Source organism: Schistocerca americana, chromosome 3 (assembly GCF_021461395.2).
Source record: "Schistocerca americana isolate TAMUIC-IGC-003095 chromosome 3, iqSchAmer2.1, whole genome shotgun sequence".
NCBI lineage: Eukaryota > Metazoa > Arthropoda > Insecta > Orthoptera > Acrididae > Schistocerca > Schistocerca americana.
Genome location: NC_060121.1, coordinates 703,513,905 through 703,536,658, shown reverse-complemented (window position 1 = coordinate 703,536,658; position 22,754 = coordinate 703,513,905). Strand labels below are relative to the sequence as shown.

The following is a 22,754-nucleotide window of genomic DNA, read 5'->3' as shown; positions in this document are numbered from 1 at the left end:
CAGGACCCACTACAAATAATATCTTGGGATGGATTACCGTTTGAACCTGGTATGGTCCTTCATACTTTTGGAAAAACTTATGTGTCTCTTTCTTCTAGGTAGAGCTCTGACGATGCTGTTTTACAAGGACTAGGTCATCGACCTTGTACTGTGGTTCTACAGCTTTCTCATTATACTTACTCACTCTTTGTTGTGCCTTTTCAACTAAATTTCTAGAAACTATTTCCTGATTCAGTTCGTAGTTGACAGTAAGTTGTCCAGGCCACGTAATACACTTAATGAGAGGTTCTCCTACAAATGGTTTGCCTATTACTTCCAAAGGTGTTAATCCAGTTGATAAATGTGGTAATTCATTTAAAACAAGTTCAAAGTCTTTAATTTTCGTTGCCCATAAAGCATGCTTTTCATGGCAGTAGGTCCGCATAATTTCCCAATTTCTTTCATAACTCTTTCACACAGATTCAAGGACGGGTTATAGTTGGATATTAATACTTGATGAATATCTTCCCAAGCTATAAATTCTTTAAATTCATTACTGACAAATTGTGGTTCATTACCTGTTAGAAATCGTTTTGGTTTCCCCACCCCCAGAAAGTACTGTTGCAAACAGTGTATAACTGTCTGTGTATTTGCTGTTTTGATAGGATATAACTTAACATATTTTGACCAGCACTCTATGATGACCAAAATGTAGGCCACTCCTCCCTTTCCTTTAGGAACTGGTCCAAAAATATCTGCTGCTGTAAGATCTTGTAATGATTTAGGAATAACTGTATACATTTTGTATTTAATATGAGTGTTACTCTCTTTCACCTTCTGACAGATTTCCCAGGTCCTAATTAAAGATGCTACTTTATGTCATAGCTTCTTAAAATAATAGAACTTATTCATATGAGCTATACACTTTTTTATTCCAAAGTGTCCATATCCTGTATGAATATACCACACAATTTTGTCTTCCATTAACTTTGGAATGCAAATGTGCCAATGTTGCGATGTTATACTGTCTCTCCAAAACAAATTATGCCCTATAATTTTCCACTTTCCTGTTTGATTAAAAAATAAGGAATTAATGATACACATAGACAATGTTTCTATAAAATAGGGATCATGATGGATGTTTTCTGTTATTCTTTGGGCCATCTCTTGTACCCTGGTGTGTGGATATTCTACTGTCATAAAATTAATTGCAAAAATTACACTGGGTCCCTCCATATGTTTTAACTCTTCCTTGCCTACTGGTAACCTAGACAAAGCATCTGGTACAATATTCACATAACCTTTTACATACTGTATCCTAATGTCATATTCCTGTAGAAACAACATCCATTGTATTAATCTACTATGGTAACAACCGACTACTCATTAAAAAAGATGTAGCTTGATGATCTGTATAGACATGGATTTCTGACCCCCATACTAGTGTTTGGAATTTTTGGATACTCCATACTATTGCCAATAGTTCTTTTTCATTAGCTGTGTAGTTTAATTCATGTTTATTAAGACTACAGCTAGCAAAATCTATGGATCTATGATTTACTTTATCTAGACCCCCTCTCCTTGAGAAAGTTCTGCTGTGATACCATAATCAGATGCATCGGTTGAAATTTTAAATGGCTCACCCATACTCGGATGATGTAATATTGGCGATTCTACCAGTGCTCTTTTTACATTTGCAAAAGCATAATTTGCCTCTTGATCCAAAACCCACGGTATTCCCTTTCTTAATAAGCATTAAAATTCTTGGTTCATTCAGTTCTTGACCTCGTATATACCATCTATAGTATCCAGTCATTCCTATAAATCCCTTCAACTGTCTTACATTTCAAGGGGGTGGACATTCTTTAACATCTTTTATGCACTCAGAATCCAGTCTAAACTAGTGCACCCCTACAATATGCCCTAAGCCCCTGCGCCCCTACAATATGCCCTAGAAACTTAAGCTCTTGTTGCTCAAAGTGCGATTTAGACATTTTCACTGTAATACCTTTTTCTTTAAATTTTTTCACGATCTTACTCAAGGCTAGACAATGTTCTTCCCAGTTAGCTGAGATTATGGGGATATCATCTACATATATTATTAAATCCTTCAATAAATCTCTTCCTAATGCCTCATCCAAAGCACATATAAATATGGATACTGAAATATTTAGTCCGATCGGTAACACACTGAAATGATACAATTTACCATCAAACAGAAACGCTGTATACTTCTTTAATTCAGGATGTAGCCTAATTTGCCAATATCGTGCCATCAGGTCCATCGTGCTAAAAAACCTTGCTTTTTCAAATTTGGATAACAATTCATTGATGTTAATTGATCTGTCCCATTCTGTCTCTATATGTTTATTCAATGTATGCATGTCTAGCACTAATTGCACACTTTCTGTAACCTTTTTTACCACTACTAAAGTGTTATTCATGATGCTAGAACTACATTCTATTATATTGTTGTCAATCATTTTGTCAATTTCCTCCTTAACTGCTTCTTTCAAAATTCTTGGTGTTGGATACGGCTTACAAAAAATGGAGTGTCATCTTTGATTTTAAACTTACATATGTAATCTCTGATATTACTGGGATGATCGGAAAATACTACTTCATATTCCATTAGAATTTTATATAAATCTAGTTTTTGTTCACTGGTTAGTATTAGAGATTCATTTACTTTGTTTTGTATGTTAACTTGATGTGATACGTGATTTGCATTATAGATCTCTGGTGACAATCGTGCTGCAGCAGTTATTTGTAAACACTGAAATTCAGTTGTTTGTCTTGCAATGTAATTATCAGTTACAAATGGTATCCAATATTTACTGTCATCTTTACCAAAGCAAAGAAGATTTTCCTCAAAATTCAAAATGATGTTAAATTCTAATAACCAATCTGGGCCAAATAAAACATCCCTATTAATATTTTCTACTATTAAAAGTGTTTGATGAAATCTAATATTTCTGATGTGGCAGGTCACTTGGGTTTCATGTTTCACAACCTTACCTTTCATTCCGATTATGCCAACTATGTAAACTCCAGTTACTGGTAACAGAAGTAAGTAATGTTTATACTCTGTAACGTGTTAAAGAACATGCTAGAAATGAGTGACACCTCACTCCCTAAGTCTATAGATATGTTAACTTCAGAAGTCTCCATAGTTCCTGCTATTATTGGTTGTGAATTGCTGGTAGTCAAGCTTGGTTCTTCCAGTAACAACCATTCTTTTGTAGGTATTTTGTGCGTGAAATTAACATACTTATTATGAACCAGGCCTTCTAGTGTATCTCTACGACCTGGGCCCTGGCCCCGGATCCAGATCGCATTGTGTTTTCCTCATTATTAGTAATCACTGGTTGGTTACCAAATCGGTGTACTACGTTATTACTTTGTGCTCTATTATTTCTTGGCACAATTTCCTATGAAGTTACTGGACCTAAATTCGAAGTTAGATGCTTCTTCTGATAATTATCATTGCCATTATTTCTGTTGCACTGGTGTACTCTAGCTAAGTTGGCCTCATGGTTTTTTTTTTTTTTTTTTTAATAATTATTACTATTCCTTTTGTAATTCTGATTTTCACTTTGGTGTATGCTCTCAATGTGGTCCTTACTTAAGGCATCAAGTGTGTCCACAAAGGACAATTCTTCTACTGTTTTCCAGCTGCTACATAAGATGTCTTTTCTTGCATACATAGGTAAGCGTGTGTTTAAAATTCGAACTAACCCCTCTTCTTCCATTGGCTTGTCCAAGTACTTCACCCACGTTAAATGCCAGTCAGAATACTTTCTCATTGTTCCCCACATATTATTGTAATACTTCAGATCCCACAAATCTGATATTTGTTTTTCTGTGCACTATTGTAAATCCGTCATTACCTCACGAGTAAATAACAAGTTAGGAGAAGTCATCCTTTTATCTACCTAGTCCTGAATAAGTTTGAATTCATTCCATAATTCATCCATACCTTTCTTGGTATCATTGAGTTCATAAGATAAGACAGGAGATACGTTCTCAGAGATTACTCTTGCAGCAACTTTTCTGTCAATTATTTCCTCTACCTGTTCCTCCAGACTACTTATATTTATTAAGTCTGAGTTTGCTGATTTCTCTTTAAAGTTTATTTCCACATTATCTACTAGAGTGTTAATGCCTGCAATTTTTGTTTGGACTATTGGTATTAACTTATCCTGTTATTCAACACTCTCTCTCAAATTGTGCAATCTTTGCTTTACAGCATCAAATGTAACATTACAAACGTTTTGAAATGATCCTAACTTCTCACTAAGTTCAGATTCTGCTTTATTACATTTATCTGCAATATCAAATTCTAACTTCTTTGTCAAATCCCGAAATTGCTCATTCTGTCTCTGGTTAAAGTGAGTGAACAGGTGATTTACATGACTGCTTAAAGAACTAGTTAGTTCACCTTTCAAATCTATTTTAAAATTATCTACTTTATTAGCTAAAGTATCAAATTCAGTTTTCAAATTTCACATGCCTTCATGTAAATGGCTAAATTCCTTACTCTGTTCATCTACTTTGGCACTTAACAATCCTAAAGTTTCATTCTGAACATCCAATTTATTATTTAATTGGGTATTCACTGAATCTAATTTAAGACATTGAGCATTTAAAGTTGAATTTAGTTCCTTTCTTAAAGAAGCATTTTGAGCAGTTGAATCTGTCCTCTGGTCATCTATTTTACCATTTAAAGTTTTGATCAAATTCACTAATTCCGACCGGTCTGGCACCTCCTTACTCACTTTCATTGCCATGGGTGGTTCTGAAGTTTCTCCAACTAACTGTATGTTTTCCATGGTTTTACCAATTTTAGATCTAGTAAGCATTTAAAAAAATAATTCTAAGTATAATAAATACACAGATACAGTCTACTGAACAGTTTCTTCAACTTTATACTCAAACAATTATTGTTTTACACTCACCCAGTGTAGAGTTTTAGGCTGCGTCAGTGAGCAGGTGTGGAATCAGCACCGGTGAACAGCATCTGGTGCCGGTGTTGTTGGTTGCTGGTTTCTGCATTGGCATCGGCGCGATGTGTGTGAAAGCTGTATACTCCCCACACTGGATCTTCTTAGTTGAATTATTCTCATCGTATCTCTTCTTAGTCTAATACATTGAGGTCTTCTTTCTGTTCTTTTAATGTTATTACTTACTTACATCTTTCCCTTTGTTGCATTCACAAATTTTTTGTACGGTTTTCTCGTCTGGTTATACTCAGTTGCTGTGGCAACCTGCAACATCCACTTTTCTCATTTTTGTCTCTAATTCCCATTTTTCTTGGCCCTTTTTCACCGGTCGCCAAGTTCTAATGCTTTAAACAACAAGAAGTGATGTGGAGCTTATTTGCAAACTTCCCACCTCTCTCTCATACGTTGACTTACTTGGTATACACAGCTGATCTTCTTCTCTGGATAGCCAGCCACGTCGATCTCCAAAAACTTCTTCTCCAAAGAATAATGCTGGTTAAGGGAATTTATCAGACTCTCTCTCTACTCTTGAAATAATCTGGTACTCAAAGAATACTTTTAGTTCAGTCATGGTATATTTCAACTTCCACAAAAAACAAATTCACCATTCCTCATATAAATATTCGAACTCGTGCAAGTCAACCAAGTTGTCAAACATTAGACTCTAATAAGATACATTTACAACAGGGTTGGTTTAATAACCACCAGAAAATAGGAACATGTCTTGCTTCTAGTAAGTCCAACACACAAATTACTTAAAAGTCTAATCTCATTTGTCCTTAACAATCATCACAGTCACTAAACCAGCAAAGAATAGCACAGGCTCTTCTCTACACATACACTGAAACTCTATGGATCATACAGGAGGTGTTTGTCAGCTGCCTTTCGTCGCCGTGTCCACATTTTGCTCGTGACTGTTTTTAGACGTGCACACACAAACATGCAATGTGCAGTAGGTCAGATTCATCTCTCTCACACTTCCATTTAAAATATTGTGGGCTCAAGATGGAGGAAGGCCAAGTGGTTCTAGAATTTATGCAGAAATTCTCGAAGCACTACAACAGGCCATTATGAAAAACATTGCAACGGGGTGGTTTGTTGTCGGTTGCTTGATTTTCCAGTGTATGTCCAGCCAGTAACTGTAATGATGGGCAAGCATTTGATATTCCCTGGTGTCCGTGATGCAGTGACTGGAGGATGTTATTGCGAAGATTTGTGGGATTACCACTCAGCTGGAAGTGGTTAATAACACCACTCCATCCACCAGAATTAATCTATGTTGCAGCATAAAGTAGTGAAATATGGTATCTCACTTCCATCTTGGTGCTCATTTGGACCCCCTCCCTCGGTTTCCCCCCACCCCCACCCCCACCCCACAGGGTCCATGCTGATGGCATCAGCAATGCGCGAACCAGTAACTGCGAAGGAATCTGCTGTCTGTTGAGCCTAGTCATTGACTTAAAAACGGAGTTCTTCTTGGTCGAAGCTTGGATCTGGACCCATTGGAAGATGGAATAGGGTGTCAGCGTTGATGTGCTGTTCTATTGGATGAAAGTGAATTTTGTAATTGTAGTGCCTCAGGAATGGGGCCCAACATTGTAAACTGTGGGCTGTTTTATCCAGCAACCCATTCATATTGGCTAAATAATGGGATCAGTGGCCTTTGCTACATCATGTGGTGACATTTCAAGCCACATGAAAAACCATGAAATTTTTGATCACCTGTATTATGGCTAGGGACTCTTCTTTATTTTCAAATAGTGTTTATATGCTGCATGCAGCATTTTAGAGGTTAATGCTATTGTTTGCTTGCAACCATCTGAATTTTGATGGGTGAGAACTACCTGAGCCCAAACTGTGACTCATGAGTAGCTAGTAGCTACTAACAGCTGTTTTCATGACTATATGGTGACCAGGCTTGCAGCTGAACAGAGACAGTGGTTCAATGTTTGGAACGAGCATTCAGACTAAGCCATCCAGACAAATATCACGCCTGTTTTATGTAATTGATGTAAGGGATATGCAGTTTTAGCTACCTGTGCAATGAATTTACTATAGTATGTAATTTTGCCCATAAAAGACTGGATTTCTTTGAAGTTTGTGGATCGTGGTAGAGCATCAATAGCTGTAATGTGGCTATCGACTGGCTGAATTCCTCACTGTGAAATAATGTGCCTAAGATACTCAACTGAGGGCTAAAAAAATTGATTTTTCTAAGTTCCACATTACACCGGCATCTTGTAGGGTCTAGAATAGATGTCTGATGTTGCAGGGGTGTTGTTCTGTACTTGATACCATGACCACAATATTGTCCAGATTGTTGATACAACATGTAAATTGTTGCCTGAATTCTCTAGAAAATGCTGGTAAAGTGTGGAGGCACTGTCCATGCTGAAAACTAATCATTTTTATTTGTATATCCCATAGCAGCTGTTGACCACAGAAGCTATTGAGATGCTACATCAAGTTGAAACTGCAAATATGCATCAGAAAGGTCTGCTTTAGAAAAATACTGACCCCTGTCAGTTTTGTTACTAGTTCTTGTGGATGAGAAATAGGATAATGGTATGAGTCCGTCATGGCTTGACCATTCACTTTCTCTATAAAAGTGCAGCAGAGGCAGAGTTTGCTGAAAGATTTTTTAATCATCACTAGTGGCATCATGCATTGACTAGAGTTAATTGGTTCTATTGCTCTCATCCCTATTAACATGTCCTGTTGCTGCCTGAGTTGTTTGTGTAGTGCCAACGGCACAAGTTGTGCCCAAAAGAAATGTGGTTGTGCTCATGGTTTCGGAGTGAAATGAACATTGACATCTCTAGTTTCGCATAGCCCTGCTGAAAAATGTTGGAAAAGCCTTTGCAATCTTCTAGTGCCTGGAATGGCAGTTGTACTGAAATCATATTTGTTGAGTATGAAACTGTAAATCTGAAAGCTGTGAATACACCTAACCCGAATAAACCTCAGCTGACATACTGTTAACCACTAAGACATGTTAATTGATGCATCACACTTTTGTAAGCAGTGTCCACTGTAAATAGTTCTTTTGTGGGGACCTGTTGCTTGTTGTAGCTAATAAGCCTGTGTGTACTGGTTATCAAAGTTGGGACACCGAGGTGCAGATACATATAGGTGTTAATGAGAGATGCTGCTGTGCCAATATTTACTTACATTTGCATGGGCTTGCTGTTAATGCTCACAGCTATAAACAATTTATTTGACACTGTTTCTTGGGTTCTGCACACCAGGCATAATATTTAAGTCCACTGGTTACCCACATTGCATTGTGGCATGAACTGACATTGAATTATACACTGTCACAATGTGCCCCTACTTTTTACATTTATTGCAGTGAGATCAATGATTCAGACAGTCAATACAGTCATGTTTGATGAAACAGGCAGGACAAGATGGAAGTGGATAGTGAGCGGTACATTTCACTTGAGGCCGCTGGTGACATGGTTAAGCCAAGGCATGTTTATGGGTATGCTGCACTGGTGCTGTTTCTGCCTTACTGGATGTGATATAGTCTGAGCACTTGCCATAGTCACTGGTTACTGCAGCTGCATCTGCCCATAATTCTAAATGGGGAGGAAGGAACATTGGGTTTAACGTCCCATTGACATAGAGATCATTAGAGATGGAACACAAGTTCAGATGGTGTTAAGGATGGAGAAGGAAACTAGCCTTGCCTTTTCAGTGGAACCATCCTGGAATTTGCCTGTATCAATTCAGGCAAATTGTGGAAAACCTAAATCTGGATGGCCAGATGCATGTTTGAACCCTTGTTCTCCCAAATGCAAGTCCAGGGTGATAACCACTGCGACACCTCACTCGGTGACTCTAAATGTTGCCCAGCCACTCATGAAATTTCAAATGATTGGGCAAGTGTTAGAACTTCTTTGAAAGTGGGGTTATCAAATTGTAATGGCTGTTGGGAGGTCTCTTTATCTAGTGTCAAATGCATTATTGTATCACTGATCATGGTATCTGCAAATGACTCTTTATACTTTGAAGTAACAAATCTGCACTTCCTATTGAGGTCCTACAACTCTACTGGCTAACCAAGGTACATCTGGTTAGATTGCTTCTTGCATTGATAAAACTCAACCCTAGAAGTTATCATATGGAAATGGCGGTGATGATATGCCGTTAGTAAATGACATATTTCCTTGAATGACAGCAATGTCTGTTCCGTGAGGGGAGCCAACCTACACAATAAGCAACATGTGTGGGGCTCAATTTGCAACAAAAAATGAGCTATAATGATGTCATCACTCATTACCTTGAATGCAGCAAAATGTCACCATAACCGTTTTCGTATGCCTCCCAATCCTTGGCCTACTCATCACATGCTGGAAAAAGCAGCAGAAGGGCTGACTATTGTTGCTATTTGGCAAGAAGTCCCATTAGCCTCTTCCAACACGGTCATGTTTCCTTGCTGCTGTCTTCCCCAGTGTTGTTGGTCCTCCACTTGCTGTTGTAGTAGGTTTTGGAGTACAATTTCCACTGAAGTATTCATTTCCATTGTAGCACTTGACACAGACACACATTTAAGTTCAAAATGTCCTCATCACCATTTGTGTAGTAACTAAGAACATGTGAAAAGTATGCACAACAGTTAGACAGCTTAATAACAACACAAACTTCATGGTACATGACAGTCATTACAAATACAAGTACAAAGAACACATTAAAAAACAGTCTAAGATTGTAGCAAAGTTCAGTTCATGAGAGCTGAGTGCTAGTAATGGTCATAAACAGTGCAAATGAGAGAATGACACAAATGATCACTCCAGGTAAATGGAAATGGAAATGCTGTGTGGCTAGGGCCTCCCATTGGGTAGACCATTCGCCTGGTGCAAGTCTTTCGAGTTGATGCCACTTCGACAACTTGCGTGTCAATGGGGATGAAATGATGATGATAAGGACAACACAACACCCAGTCCCTGAGAGGAGAAAATCTCCGACCCAGCCGGGAGTCGAACCCGGGCTGTTAGGTATGACGTTCTGTCGTGCTGACCACTCAGCTACCAGGGGAAGACATCACTCCAGGTTATATTCTGGCAGTTGGTATCTCTGTGAGCCATAGTGATGCTGGTCAGTGCCAGCACACACAGGCCTTGGTAAAGTCCTGCCCTGTCAAACAGTGGTGCCTTCTGGTGGTGGTCCCCATGTTGAGCCTAGTGATGGTGTAGCAAGCACGTAGTGATGGCTTGAATGAGTCCTCCACAGAATTTGAGACAGCAGCATCCCGTACAGGTCTGCTGTCTCCTGGACCAGTGCTGACAACATGATTGGCACAGGAGAAGAAAAAAAACCACAGCTGCTTCAGTGGCAGTGGAAGTGCCAGCCAGCCAAGGTGATAACATGTGTGTGTTACCACAGAAACAGACCACAGAACCTTGCAGATTAGACCAGCACAGCTGTATGAAAATATGTTCCTTCTTAAGCTGGTAATATGTCTTCATGCTCTGAGATTAGAAAGAAGTCCAGGACAGCACAGAAAACTGTCATCAAACAAGTAACTGGTGGTAGTACAGCATCGCTAAAGAGAGGCACATGGAATGAAATACAATGACACACTGGTAGCCAACTGCCTCATCTCATTGTTGGTTATGTCTGCTTATGATACTTCAGATGATCAGTGAATTCATTATTTCATTCAGAAGTAAAGGATACAAATTGTTTTAGTCATGAAATAACACACAAAGAAGTGCTTAGCTACTGTAGGGGAACTGGCTCTTACAACCAACAGGTATGATGCTTCAACTGAATGCTGAGAGAGATGGCTGAAGTATCTCATGTGAACACAATCAGGAAGCAACATTATATAGCACTCAGGGTAGGTGCAAAGTGTATAAACTGTTTGCAAAAGTAGTATGTTTATTAATGACTATCTGTATTACATACACCAGGGGCTCATGGTAAAGCCTCTTTAATCACAACTGGGAACTGATCCACCAATTATCATTCCAGTTCTACAAAAATCATCACTTCAAGGTACAATATTTTCTGTACACTGTACACTGATATTGTTATCTCAATAGCCCCTCGTGTCCTCTCTATCTCAATCTATCTCCCTGCACATAACTGCTCACCCCACTGTGACAGAACTCAAGTGTGACAGCACATATCATCAGTATTAAAGACTCCTCTAATCTTTTCATGCAGTATGCTCTTCTTCTATACTCATCTATGTTGCTCCTGTATGTTTCCTAACACCATTTACCTGTATTTCACTACACCATTGTCTCGATCTTTTCTAATCTCTTGGAATCAAGACAGAGGACTTCCTTGTATCACTTGCCATCTGCTCACTTCACTACCTATTCCATCCACCTACATTTCATTTTCATTATTATCATATCATGTGGTTCATGGTGTGGGTTCCTGTAGTCATGTCCTAGTTCATGAACCACGGGCAACGTATGAGTGGCCAAGTAAGTGGTCCCGACAGTCGGGATACCAGTTACTTTGGGATAAGGCTGGGCATCTCGGACATATTCTGAGTCGTGGTCACCTTTGTGCTCATACGGCAAAGACTATCAAATCCACCGGTTAGTCCCTCAGCCGTTAGGGGTAAAACCCAATGGGACTCGGGGCAAGTAAGGCTAGCAACCTGCTTCCCTGGTACTTTAAATATGATGCTGGCAACAATCAGAGCAAAATGCCTCAGACCTTTGGAGGTGACGGAGTCCCACCTCTAACTGACAAACCAGGGACTCCTAAGATACGACTTGGCAAACAAATGGTAATGAGATGGGGAGCTATTAATATCAATGGGGGCTACTCTGGGAAGAAGGTAGAGCTGGCAGAGGCTGCAAGTAAGATGGGGCTGGACGTTTTAGCTGTTAGTGACATCCGGATAAGGGGTGAGAAAGAAGAGGAAGTGGGAGAATACAAGGTCTACCTGTCAGGAGTCAAAGCAGGAATAGCACAATGGGGTGTAGGGCTTTACATCAGGAAAGAAATGGAACCCAGCGTAGTTGCAATAAGGTATGTAAATGAACAACTGATGTGGATAGATTTGACAGTGTCTAGCAAGAAAATTAGGATTGTGTCAGTATATTCGCATTGTGAAGTGACAGATCAAGATAAGATGGATAGTTTTTATGAGGCACTCAGTGATGTCGTTGTTAGAGTAAAGGACAAGGACAGTGTTCTGCTTATGGGTGATTTTAACGCCAGGATTGGAAATCGAACAGAAGGGTATGAAAAGGTTATGGGTAAATTTGGAGAGGATATGGAGGCCAACAGGAACGGGAAACAACTCTTGGATTTCTGTGCCAGTATGGGCTTAGTAATCACAAACTCCCTTTTTAAACATAAGAACATTCACCGGTATACTTGGGACGGCAGGGGAACCAGATCTGTCATTGACTATATAGTAACAGATCAGGAATTCAGGAAGGCTGTGAGGGACACACGTGTATTAAGGGGATTCTTTGATGACACTGATCATTATTTAATCTGCAGTGAAATTGGGATTGTGAGGCCAAAAGTGCAAGAGGTCAGGTCCATATGTAGGAGGATAAGAGTGGAGAAACTTCAGGATAAGGAAACCAGGCACAAGTACATAACAGTGATCTCAGAAAGGTACCAGTTAGTTGAATGTAGTCAATTACAGTCATTGGAAAAGGAATGGACAAGGTACAGGGACACAGTACTAGAAGTGGCTAAAGAATGTCTTGGAACAGTAGTGTGTAAAAGTAGGATGAAGAAAACAGCTTGGTGGAATGATACAGTCAAGGCAGCCTGTAAAAGGAAAAAGAAGACGTATCAAAAATGGCTACATACCAGAACCCAGGTAGACAGAGAAAGTTATGTTGAAGAAAGAAACAAAGCCAAACAGATAATTGCAGCATCCAAGAAGAAATCGTGGGAAGACTTTGGAAACAGGTTGGAGACTATGGGTCAAGCTGCTGGAAAACCATTCTGGAGTGTAATTAGCAGTCTTCGAAAGGGAGGTAAGAAGGAAATGACAAGCATTTTGGACAGGTCAGGAAAACTGCTGGTGAATCCTGTGGATGCCTTGGGCAAATGGAGGGAATATTTTGAAGAGTTGCTCAACGTAGGTGAAAACACGATCAGTAATGTTTCAGATTTCGAGGTAGAATGGGATAGGAATGATGATGGAAATAGGATCACATTTGACGAAGTGGAAAAAATGGTCAATAGATTGCAGTGCAATAAAGCGGCTGGGGTGGATGAAATTAAGTCAGAACTCATCAAATACAGTGGAATGTCAGGTCTTAAATGGCTACACAGGATAATTGAAATGGCCTGGGAGTCGGGACAGGTTCCATCAGACTGGACAAAAGCAGTAATCACACCAATCTTTAAACATGGAAACAGAAAAGATTGTAACAACTACAGAGGTATCTCTTTAATCAGCGTTGTGGGTAAAATCTTCTCAGGTATTGTTGAAAGGAAAGTGCGAGTATTAGTTGAGGACCAATTGGATGAAAATCAGTGTGGGTTTAGGCCTCTTAGAGGTTGTCAGGACCAGATCTTTAGCTTACGGCAAATAATGGAGAAGTCTTATTAGTGGAACAGGGAATTGTATCTATGCTTTATAGATCTAGAAAAGGCATATGACCGGGTTCCTAGGAGGAAGTTATTGTCTGTTCTACAAGATTATGGAATAGGAGGCAAACTTTTGCAAGCAATTAAAGGTCTTTACGTGGATAGTCAGGCAGCAGTTAGAGTTGACGGTAAATTGAGTTCATGGTTCAGAGTAGTTTCAGGGGTAAGACAAGGCTGCAACCTGTCTCCACTGTTGTTCATATTATTTATGGATCATATGTTGAAAACAATAGACTGGCTGGGTGAGATTAAGATATGTGAACACAAAATAAGCAGTCTTGCATATGCGGATGACTTAGTTGTGATGGCAGATTCGATTGAAAGTTTGCAAAGTAATATTTCAGAGCTAGATCAGAAATGTAAGGACTATGGTATGAAGATTAGCATCTCCAAAACGAAAGTAATGTCAGTGGGAAAGAAATATAAACGGATTGAGTGCCAAATAGGAGGAACAAAGTTAGAACAGGTGGACGGTTTCAAGTACTTAGGATGCATATTCTCACAGGATGGCAACATAGTGAAAGAACTGGAAGCGAGGTGTAGCAAAGCTAATGCAGTGAGCGCTCAGCTACGATCTACTCTCTTCTGCAAGAAGGAAGTCAGTACCAAGACTAAGTTATCTGTGCACCGTTCGATCTTTCGACCAACTTTGTTGTATGGGAGCGAAAGCTGGGTGGATTCAGGTTACCTTATCAACAAGGTTGAGGTTATGGATATGAAAGTAGCTAGGATGATTGCAGGTACTAGTAGATGGGAACAATGGCAGGAGGGTGTCCACAATGAGGAAATCAAAGAAAAACTGGGAATGAACTCTATAGATGTAGCAGTCAGGGCGAACAGGCTTAGATGGTGGGGTCATGTTACACGCATGGGAGAAGCAAGGTTACCCAAGAGACTCATGGATTCAGCAGTAGAGGGTAGGAGGAGTCGGGGCAGACCGAGGAGAAGGTACCTGGATTCGGTTAAGAATGATTTTGAAGTAATAGGTTTAACATCAGAAGAGGCACCAATGTTAGCACTGAATAGGGGATCATGGAGGAACTGTATAAGGGGGGCTATGCTCCAGACTGAACGCTGAAAGGCATAATCAGTCTTAAATGATGATGATGATGATCATTATTACATATTCCACTCCAAGCTACACCCTAATCCGTTTGTTTGTTAAATTGTCCTATTAATCTTCACCATTAATCTTTCCGCTATTCAAAAGTAACCTTTAGTTTTTGAAGAGCTTTTTCATGAAAGTTCATGTCTCACTGCAAAACTGGAAACACACAATGACTGCACACTTTCCTTTTCACACACATCATAAGTTTTTTGGAAACTGTTTACTGTACAACAGGCAAATCAAACCATGTCACTTTTCTACTTATTTCTTTTGCTGTCGGTCAGTTTCTTGTATTCAACTGCCCTACATACAGAAACTCATCAATTGGTTTTATGACTTTGTTGTTAATTTGTATTAATTTATTTTCAGTGTGATCACTGAACATTACTTTAGTCCTATATATTTGGTTTTGGGCCTACTTTAAAACTTGCAGCATTAAATTTCCATTTATTGTTGAAGTTTATCTGCAGTAGAAGTAATTAGTGCACCAAAAGCACAATGAAAGTGGTTCAGAAATATTCCACTAACACAAATTTCTGCTATGTTACCTCACATGAACGATGCAAAAACTTCCTCTACAATTGCTGAGAATAGTTGTTGGTGACATGGTCTTTTGCATGACTATTCCTTCAATTCTGAATTTCTTGTTATCCTTATGATGTATAATGGAAACTGAAGAATTGATGTACACATTCATCAGTATGTTAACTTACATTGAATAACTCTCTTGTTTCTCATGGACTGTTTGGTCATACTTTGCAGAAATTGAGTCAAAAACTTTCTCAAAATCTATGAATCCCAAACAAAATGTTAATTTATATTCATTGCTCCATTCTATGGTTTTACTTAAAACTTACAAATAGTTCTTAGTGCTACATTCATTTCTAAACCTGATCACAACCTACTCTCTTTTTCTATGTTGTTAGGAATAATTTTGGTGAATATCTTGTAATTTACAAACATGAGGCTGATACGTCTATAACCTATGTCTGCCTCTTTTCTTTTGAACCAAAGCAATTACAGCACTGTTCCAGGTCTTAGGACTTGTATTCCTTTCTAGACAATTTTGCAAATTCCTTTGACTTTGATTCAGATGTAACTACTTCTATTGAAACACTGTCAGCTCTAGGCTTTTATTATTTCATCAAGCCTTTCGATGCGCAAGTTGCCGGAGTGACGTCAAATTGAAAGACTTGTACCTGGCGAACGGTCTACCCGACAGGAGGTCCTAGTCACACGACATTCACATCAAGCCCTGAATTACTTTCTACACCTCATCTGACACTCCTTAAAGACATACATTATATATGTCAGTAATTATCTGTATTTCTACTTCAGCTCTCGAACTTTACCAACATTTAAAGATGTGTTGGAATGTTTTTACAATTTTCTTTCTGATAGTACGAGCAGTTATGGTTGAATCTGCCATTTCAACAGGTATCATGAAGATCCTGAGTACTAGAGAACAGGTACTATGCATCTACACACAGTGCAGAGTAAACAGCCTCTAACTGCAATCATAGAGTTGTTACGCAAGAGACCTGAAATTGTAAATAGCCCCAAATTTCTAAGAGTTTGGATCCAAGATGACCTAAGATGGCAGAACCGTACACAACACCTGTGTAGTAAATTAAATACCATTTGTTATACAGGGTGTATACGTGGACCAGGAAAAAAAATTCCCTGATTATTCCCAGATTTTTACCGGATATCCCGTTTAAAAAAATAAACTTCTTCCTGGGCAAAAATACACTTCTTCCGTGCTAAGTGACAATAGGTTTTCTGTAGATTTTTCCCTCGAAACTGTAAAACTTATCAATCCTTTGAATAGTTAACGTTTTATACACTGGTGCAGGGGAAAAAAAAACTGGGTGAGAAGTTTTGGAAATACTTTTGATAAAAAAAAAAAGGAGAGAAGTTTTGGAAAGACCTTTGATGTGCAGCAACATATATGCCGCATATTTTCTTATTACGAAAGTATAAATTTGAATTGCACCAAACTGAGCACATTAGTTTCTGGAGCGTTGAAATTGAGATTGCAATGTCCTTTTGTAAACCACTCGTATCTCATACCATGTGATCTCACCAGCCCATCACAGCAGGTATTCAGAGCATAGGAGATGTGTTATAGTTAGCCAATAGCAATATCACTGCTACATAGCGCGGACACACAAAGAAGAAAAATTTAATGGTTTACATTAATATACATAGAATAGATACAAGAAAAGCTAACCTTTTGCATGTAATATTTATCTTTTTTTGCATGTGTTATACATTAAGATACATCACACAACTGTGCCAGTAAATTTAAAATAATGACTTAAATGCCTGGTCTTCTGGGCTCGAAACTCTTGTAAGAGGCTGGTCCTCAAAGTGTTCAGTTTTAAACGCTCTGTGATTTAAGAAATTCATCCCAATTTTTCACACGTAGCATAATTCATCTTGCATAATAAGAAATTTGCTTTGAAAGTAACGCTTTTAGAACCACCGTTCGCAATACTATCCTGAGACTGTTAGAAATAGGTTCAATTTAACAGTTACCAGAAAGCGCCAGAAAACAGGCATTATTGCATGTGTGCAGCTGCAGTGGTGTAGTAAGCCCGCATGTTCATATGTATAAAGGACTAAGAGAGCTTACATTATGCCATAAAAGAAACTGGACATCAGAGGATACTCCAGCAGCATTGGAATTTCATAAATCATACTAAAATGTATAATTCGGCTTGAAATGCACATTGGTTTTTTTCCAGATTCACAATGAAGTAGGTCCCATCTGATATTTAGCTTTTCAGTGTGATTTTTGGGATGTAAATTTTCTTGGAGTACCAGAACTGTGCTATCTCATATTTGGGTCTTTACTATGGCATAATGCCATACATGGCAGAAGGTGAAAACATGCACTTGAAATTCAGCGACGTATGGCATAGGGGGGCATAAGATGAAAACGTGCACTTGAAATTCAGCAAACAGTTGGAACTAGCCAATATTGTGGAATGAAATACTTCGTTTCAAATAAATTGATTGCCTCAGCGGAAAGATTAATAAAGCCAAATTTCTTTAGCAAACTGACAAAAATAACTTCACTGTTCTGCAAGGTGATTAATGCTCGACTGCTAATAACTTGGAAATAAAATAAAATCTGGAAACTGAAACTAATAATATATTTTTTCCCTCCATAATTATGTGAATGTATTGTAATTCACTTGATAAGTTCCGGCCATAGAAACTCGCTTTGTTTTCATTTGACATGGGAGCTGTAAACAAAGAGGAAACAGCGAAAACACTTAACACACACACAGGTCACGTGTAGACTAACCCCCTCCCCACTACAACTTAGACAACTCTGCACATGCGTGACCCTGGCAACTAGGGTGCACGAGAAAAATATTTTTTGTTAGCATCTGGCTGCTTGCTGCTACTGCTGATACAGCCAACAGCTACATTCCAAGTAGCAGGACGCACATGAGTGCGCTGGCAACTGGTCAAACGGACCCAATGTAAACAGTTGTGACGTCACTATTATAGAAAGGAGTATTACATACTCTTCACCCTACGGCCATTGACATATTTTTGCTATTTGCAGACGCTTGTGTGTGCAGGGTGTTTTTTTGTTGTAAATGGCATTTTCTTTGCCAATAAAGTTTTACTTTTTTTCCTCTCATTTATATTTTATTGCTGCAGAATCATTCTCCAGTAGCAGGATACAGTTACATTCTTTGCTAGAGAATCAATTCTTACCAGTCAAAATTACAAAAATTTAACTGAAAGCTTTAACAATGAAAAATTCCTGAAATTCCGAAAAATTCCTGGGTTTTTCCCAGTTTTGTCCTGGATGAAAAAATTCCCTGGTTTTTCCCGGTTGTCCCAGGTTCTATACACCCTGTTATAGAATTAAAATTCTTTCTGGCTGCACATCAATGCAAGTCACAAAAAAATGTGTACTATGCTCAAACAGAATCTCTGCTAAGACATTTAACTTCTAGGGAAATTCACTGTCCACCAAAAGCTGCTTCATTGCACAAAACAGAATTATAGAGGCTATGAAATGTACAGAACCTCAATCTTAATGCAAACCTTCATTTAAAAAGCTTCATATTCTTCCATTACCATGTCCATATATCTTAGAAACAATAATGTTTATAAGGAAAAACATAGTCAACAACAGCAAGATCGTTCCAAAACACAAACATATCCACTCATACAACCCACGGAATGATCAAGATTCACATATGCAGTTTGCACATACAACACTAACACAAAAAGGATCTCTGCAAGCATGAAAAAACTGTACAACAAACTACCTAAAAATATTAAGGCAATAACTGGCTTGCTGAAATTCAGATCTGCAGTGAGTGACTACTTGATACAGAACTGCTAGTACAGTGTTGATGAATTTTTATTTACTATGTAAATATCTGAAAGTATTTAAATCGTTTATACAGTTAAGGCCAAAATAAGAAATATGTATGTATAAATTTCTTTGAAAGTGCTGGCAGGTTGATAGACACACAAACAAACACAAACATACACACAAAATTCAAGCTTTCGCAACCAACGGTTGCTTCATCAGGAAAGAGGGAAGGAGAGGGAAAGACGAAAGGATGTAGGTTTTAAGGGAGAGGGTAAGGAGGCATTCCAATCCCGGGAGCGGAAAGACTTACCTTAGGGGGAAAAAAAGGACAGGTATACACCCGCACATACACACACACACATATCCATCCGCACATACACAGACACAAGCAGACATACGGCCAAATGTAAAGACTGTCAGCACACCTAAGTTAGTGTCCAGATACTTGCAGATTGCACTGGTACTGAAACTGAAGGCAACAAACCAAAAGTATAAATGTTGAATTAGTTTTCCATGCATTCCTACACAAAGTAAAATCCAAAGCTAATGCCACAATTTAAGTCTCAAACTACTGCAGAGTTGAGAAGCAGTACTGAGAAGTGTCACTGAGAAACAGCTGAAATCATTAAAACAGAATAGAGCTTCAAGGACAGATGAAATCTATATCAGATTCTACACAACATTGACAGTCGACTTAGCCACTTGGTTAACCATAATATGTTAAATTTAATATTTTTTAGATTGAATTTACATAAGAGAATTAAAATAATAAATTATGCTAAATTATGTAAAGATTGCTTTCTCCATTCCTGACAACATCAGGCATTACTAACCATAATATACCACAGAGCCACACCAAAAGGTGTCCTAGTAATCGGGAGAAAAAACAGGTGACACCTGTTTTTGAGAAGGGTAGAAGAAGTGATTCATAAAACTGCCATCAATATCACTAGAATCCATGTGTTGTAAAATCCAGGAACATAACATTATATGTGATATCTTGAACAGAATGATTTGACCAGTGTGGATTCTGAAAATCTTGGACATGCAAAACCCAACTTACATTGTTCTCATATGACATCCTGAAATCCATAGATCAAGGCAGTCAGGTAGATGCATTTCTTGGCATCCAGACAGTTTAGCTCTCTGTCATAATAGTGCATATTAATGACAGTATGACTATAAGGGTATCAAACACAATTTGTGATTGGACTGAGGATTTCTAGGTAGGGGGATGCAGTATGTTATTTTGCACGGACGGTCATTGACATATATAAAAGCAACTTCGTACGTGCCTCAGCGCAATGTTTTGTGGCTCCTGCTGTTCAGGTTGTATATTGATGACCTTGCAGGTAATGGTATTATTACTGGTAATCTCAGACTATTTCATATAATGCAGTTCATTTATAATTGGATCTAAGAGCATTTGTTAAGGACTGGGGAAAATAGCTGACATTGTCCTTGAGTAGAGTATTAGTAGAATATCAAGATTTGTGATATTAGAACATGAGGGAGTGAATGAGTAAATGAACAACTGTACCTGGATGTAAAAGTTAACAAGAAATGTACGAGCCAGAGGAAAATGAGAAATTTGGGAACTGAAATATGATGTAAAGTCATAAAATGAAACAAATTCACACTGAGATTCAATGCACTGAAACTTCATGTTATGTTATGTTATGTTATGTGGTTTATTCATCTCATTACATACAATTTTCAAATCATTTGATTTGATGTACAGGAGACATGTCAAGGTTTACAAAAGAAACTTTTTTCACTTTTTTAAGAGAACTACAAAAGTTTACATTATATTTTACATTTCTAAGTTACAGCTACACATGTACATAAAATAATAAATGTATTACAATCCCTGTGTTCAGATTGTGAAGCTGTCCTCAATGAATTCATCGACAGAATAATAACACTTTTCCACCAGGAGAGTAAAGAGCAATCTTTTCAGTGAACCAATCTCCATTTTAAATATATTACTGCCTTTTATTTTATTGAAAATTTTTAACCCCATATACTCTGGCGTTTGGGCATAAAGTTTTAAACGATGTGTTGGAAGTTTGAAGTTATCTCTGTGGCGAGTGCTGTAGTTGTGGTCAAAACGGAAATTGTCTAGTGTACGTTGATTTCTATATAGGAACACCACCATCTCATATATGTAAAGTGAGGGGATAGATAGTACTTTTAAATTTTTTAACAGTGGTCGACAGGATTCCCGTTTTTTTGCAACACACATGTTTCTAATTACTTTCTTTTGTAATACTAGGAGCCTAGTGACATTTGCTGAATTTCCCCAGAAGATTATGCCATAACGAATAACTGACTCAAAGTAGCAGTGATAAACTATCTTTCTGGTATCTATGTTTGTGGCACCTGACAAAATACACATTGCAAATGCTAAGTTGTTCAGTTGATTTGCTAAGTAATCTATGTGTACCTTCCAATTTAAATTTTTGTCAAGATTTAGGCCTAAGAACTTCACGTGGTTTGCTTCTGTGATATCCTGATCATTGCAAGTTATCTTTATTTCACTCCTTTCTACTGATTTAGCTTCAAATTGCATCATTTTGGTTTTAGTTACATTTAGTTTTAGTCCATTTTGATAGAACCAAGATTCAAGATTTTCTAAAGTGTTTTTGGCTGGAAATAGATATATTGAAGTGACACATGCACTGGCACAAGCACTTGATTCCCAATGTTCTGATGGCATGTACAATCAGTAACAAAATACTGTGCATGCTCAATGTGGACAGCTGTCTGTGAACACTTATTTTCAAATGAATTCGCAGAAATTGTCATAGGTTTTCTTGGGAAGATCTGTTTTTCTGTCAGAAATTGTAAACTGATTTGTCTAATTAAGAGAACTAAGCTTTTAGTGATCAATTGTGTTCAGTATGTTAATATTGTAGAATCTGAATTTTAGCTGTTCCATTCAGTTGTTACTTACAACTATGACCTATAGACCAGAGAAATGTACTTTTCCTTCAGTTATATTTCTACATTTTATTCTTTTTTGTGTAATGTGACATGTAGTGGCTCTCAGTAATCACTCAAAAATATATTTTCTAAATTATCAGAATTTCCAAGATGTCTGTTTAAAAATACAAAGGGAACAAAGATGGCTTTTGAGTATTCTTTATAACACCTGCATGCACAATGATCAATACAAATTTTGTGTCTTTGATAGACAACACCTTACCTTGGAATGCAGCTGGATGGAATGGTTATGCGGACTGTTGTTCGAGGAAAGACATCATATGAACATGGACATCCATTCCCCTTGCCTGAGGGATCCATTATCTTGAAACAATAATTCTTTATTGTCAGTCAGTGTTTAATGTGACATTGAGTAAGGCTGATGATTATTTTTTCTTAATGTACAGCAACTGTCATTTTTTATAATGCATCATAAAGTAAAAACTTAATTTCTGTATATAGAGCTATAAACTGTTAATACACTTAAATGCTGTACTAAGAAAGTGTATATAAAATTAAATGACAATATTAGTAAACAAAAAATAATATGTGTACTGAATTTTATCACTTTTAAGGTTCCTCACAAATTCTGAACAGTTTATTTTCCTGTTTCCTTCAGTTAGTTGAATCTCTTTTATAGTCCCTAAGCATTACCAAACACTGTAAAAAATATATACTTCTTACAAGTTACCATAATGACACTAGAAAGAGATGATTTGTATATAAAGTATGATCAGGA

The 22,754-nt window shown here is 37.9% G+C and overlaps 1 protein-coding gene across 2 annotated transcripts in view; it reads left to right on the top strand.

The window, feature by feature from the left end:
- LOC124605306 (allantoinase) overlaps positions 1-22,541 on the top strand; it is a 235,407-nt gene extending 212,866 nt beyond the window's left edge. For both annotated transcript variants that reach the window (XM_047136888.1, XM_047136887.1), the window contains exon 12: positions 22,227-22,541. In XM_047136888.1, coding sequence (XP_046992844.1) covers positions 22,227-22,352 — 126 coding nt within the window. In that variant the 3' untranslated portion in view covers positions 22,353-22,541. The remainder of the gene's footprint in view (positions 1-22,226) is intronic.
- The last annotated feature ends 213 nt before the right edge of the window (positions 22,542-22,754 follow it).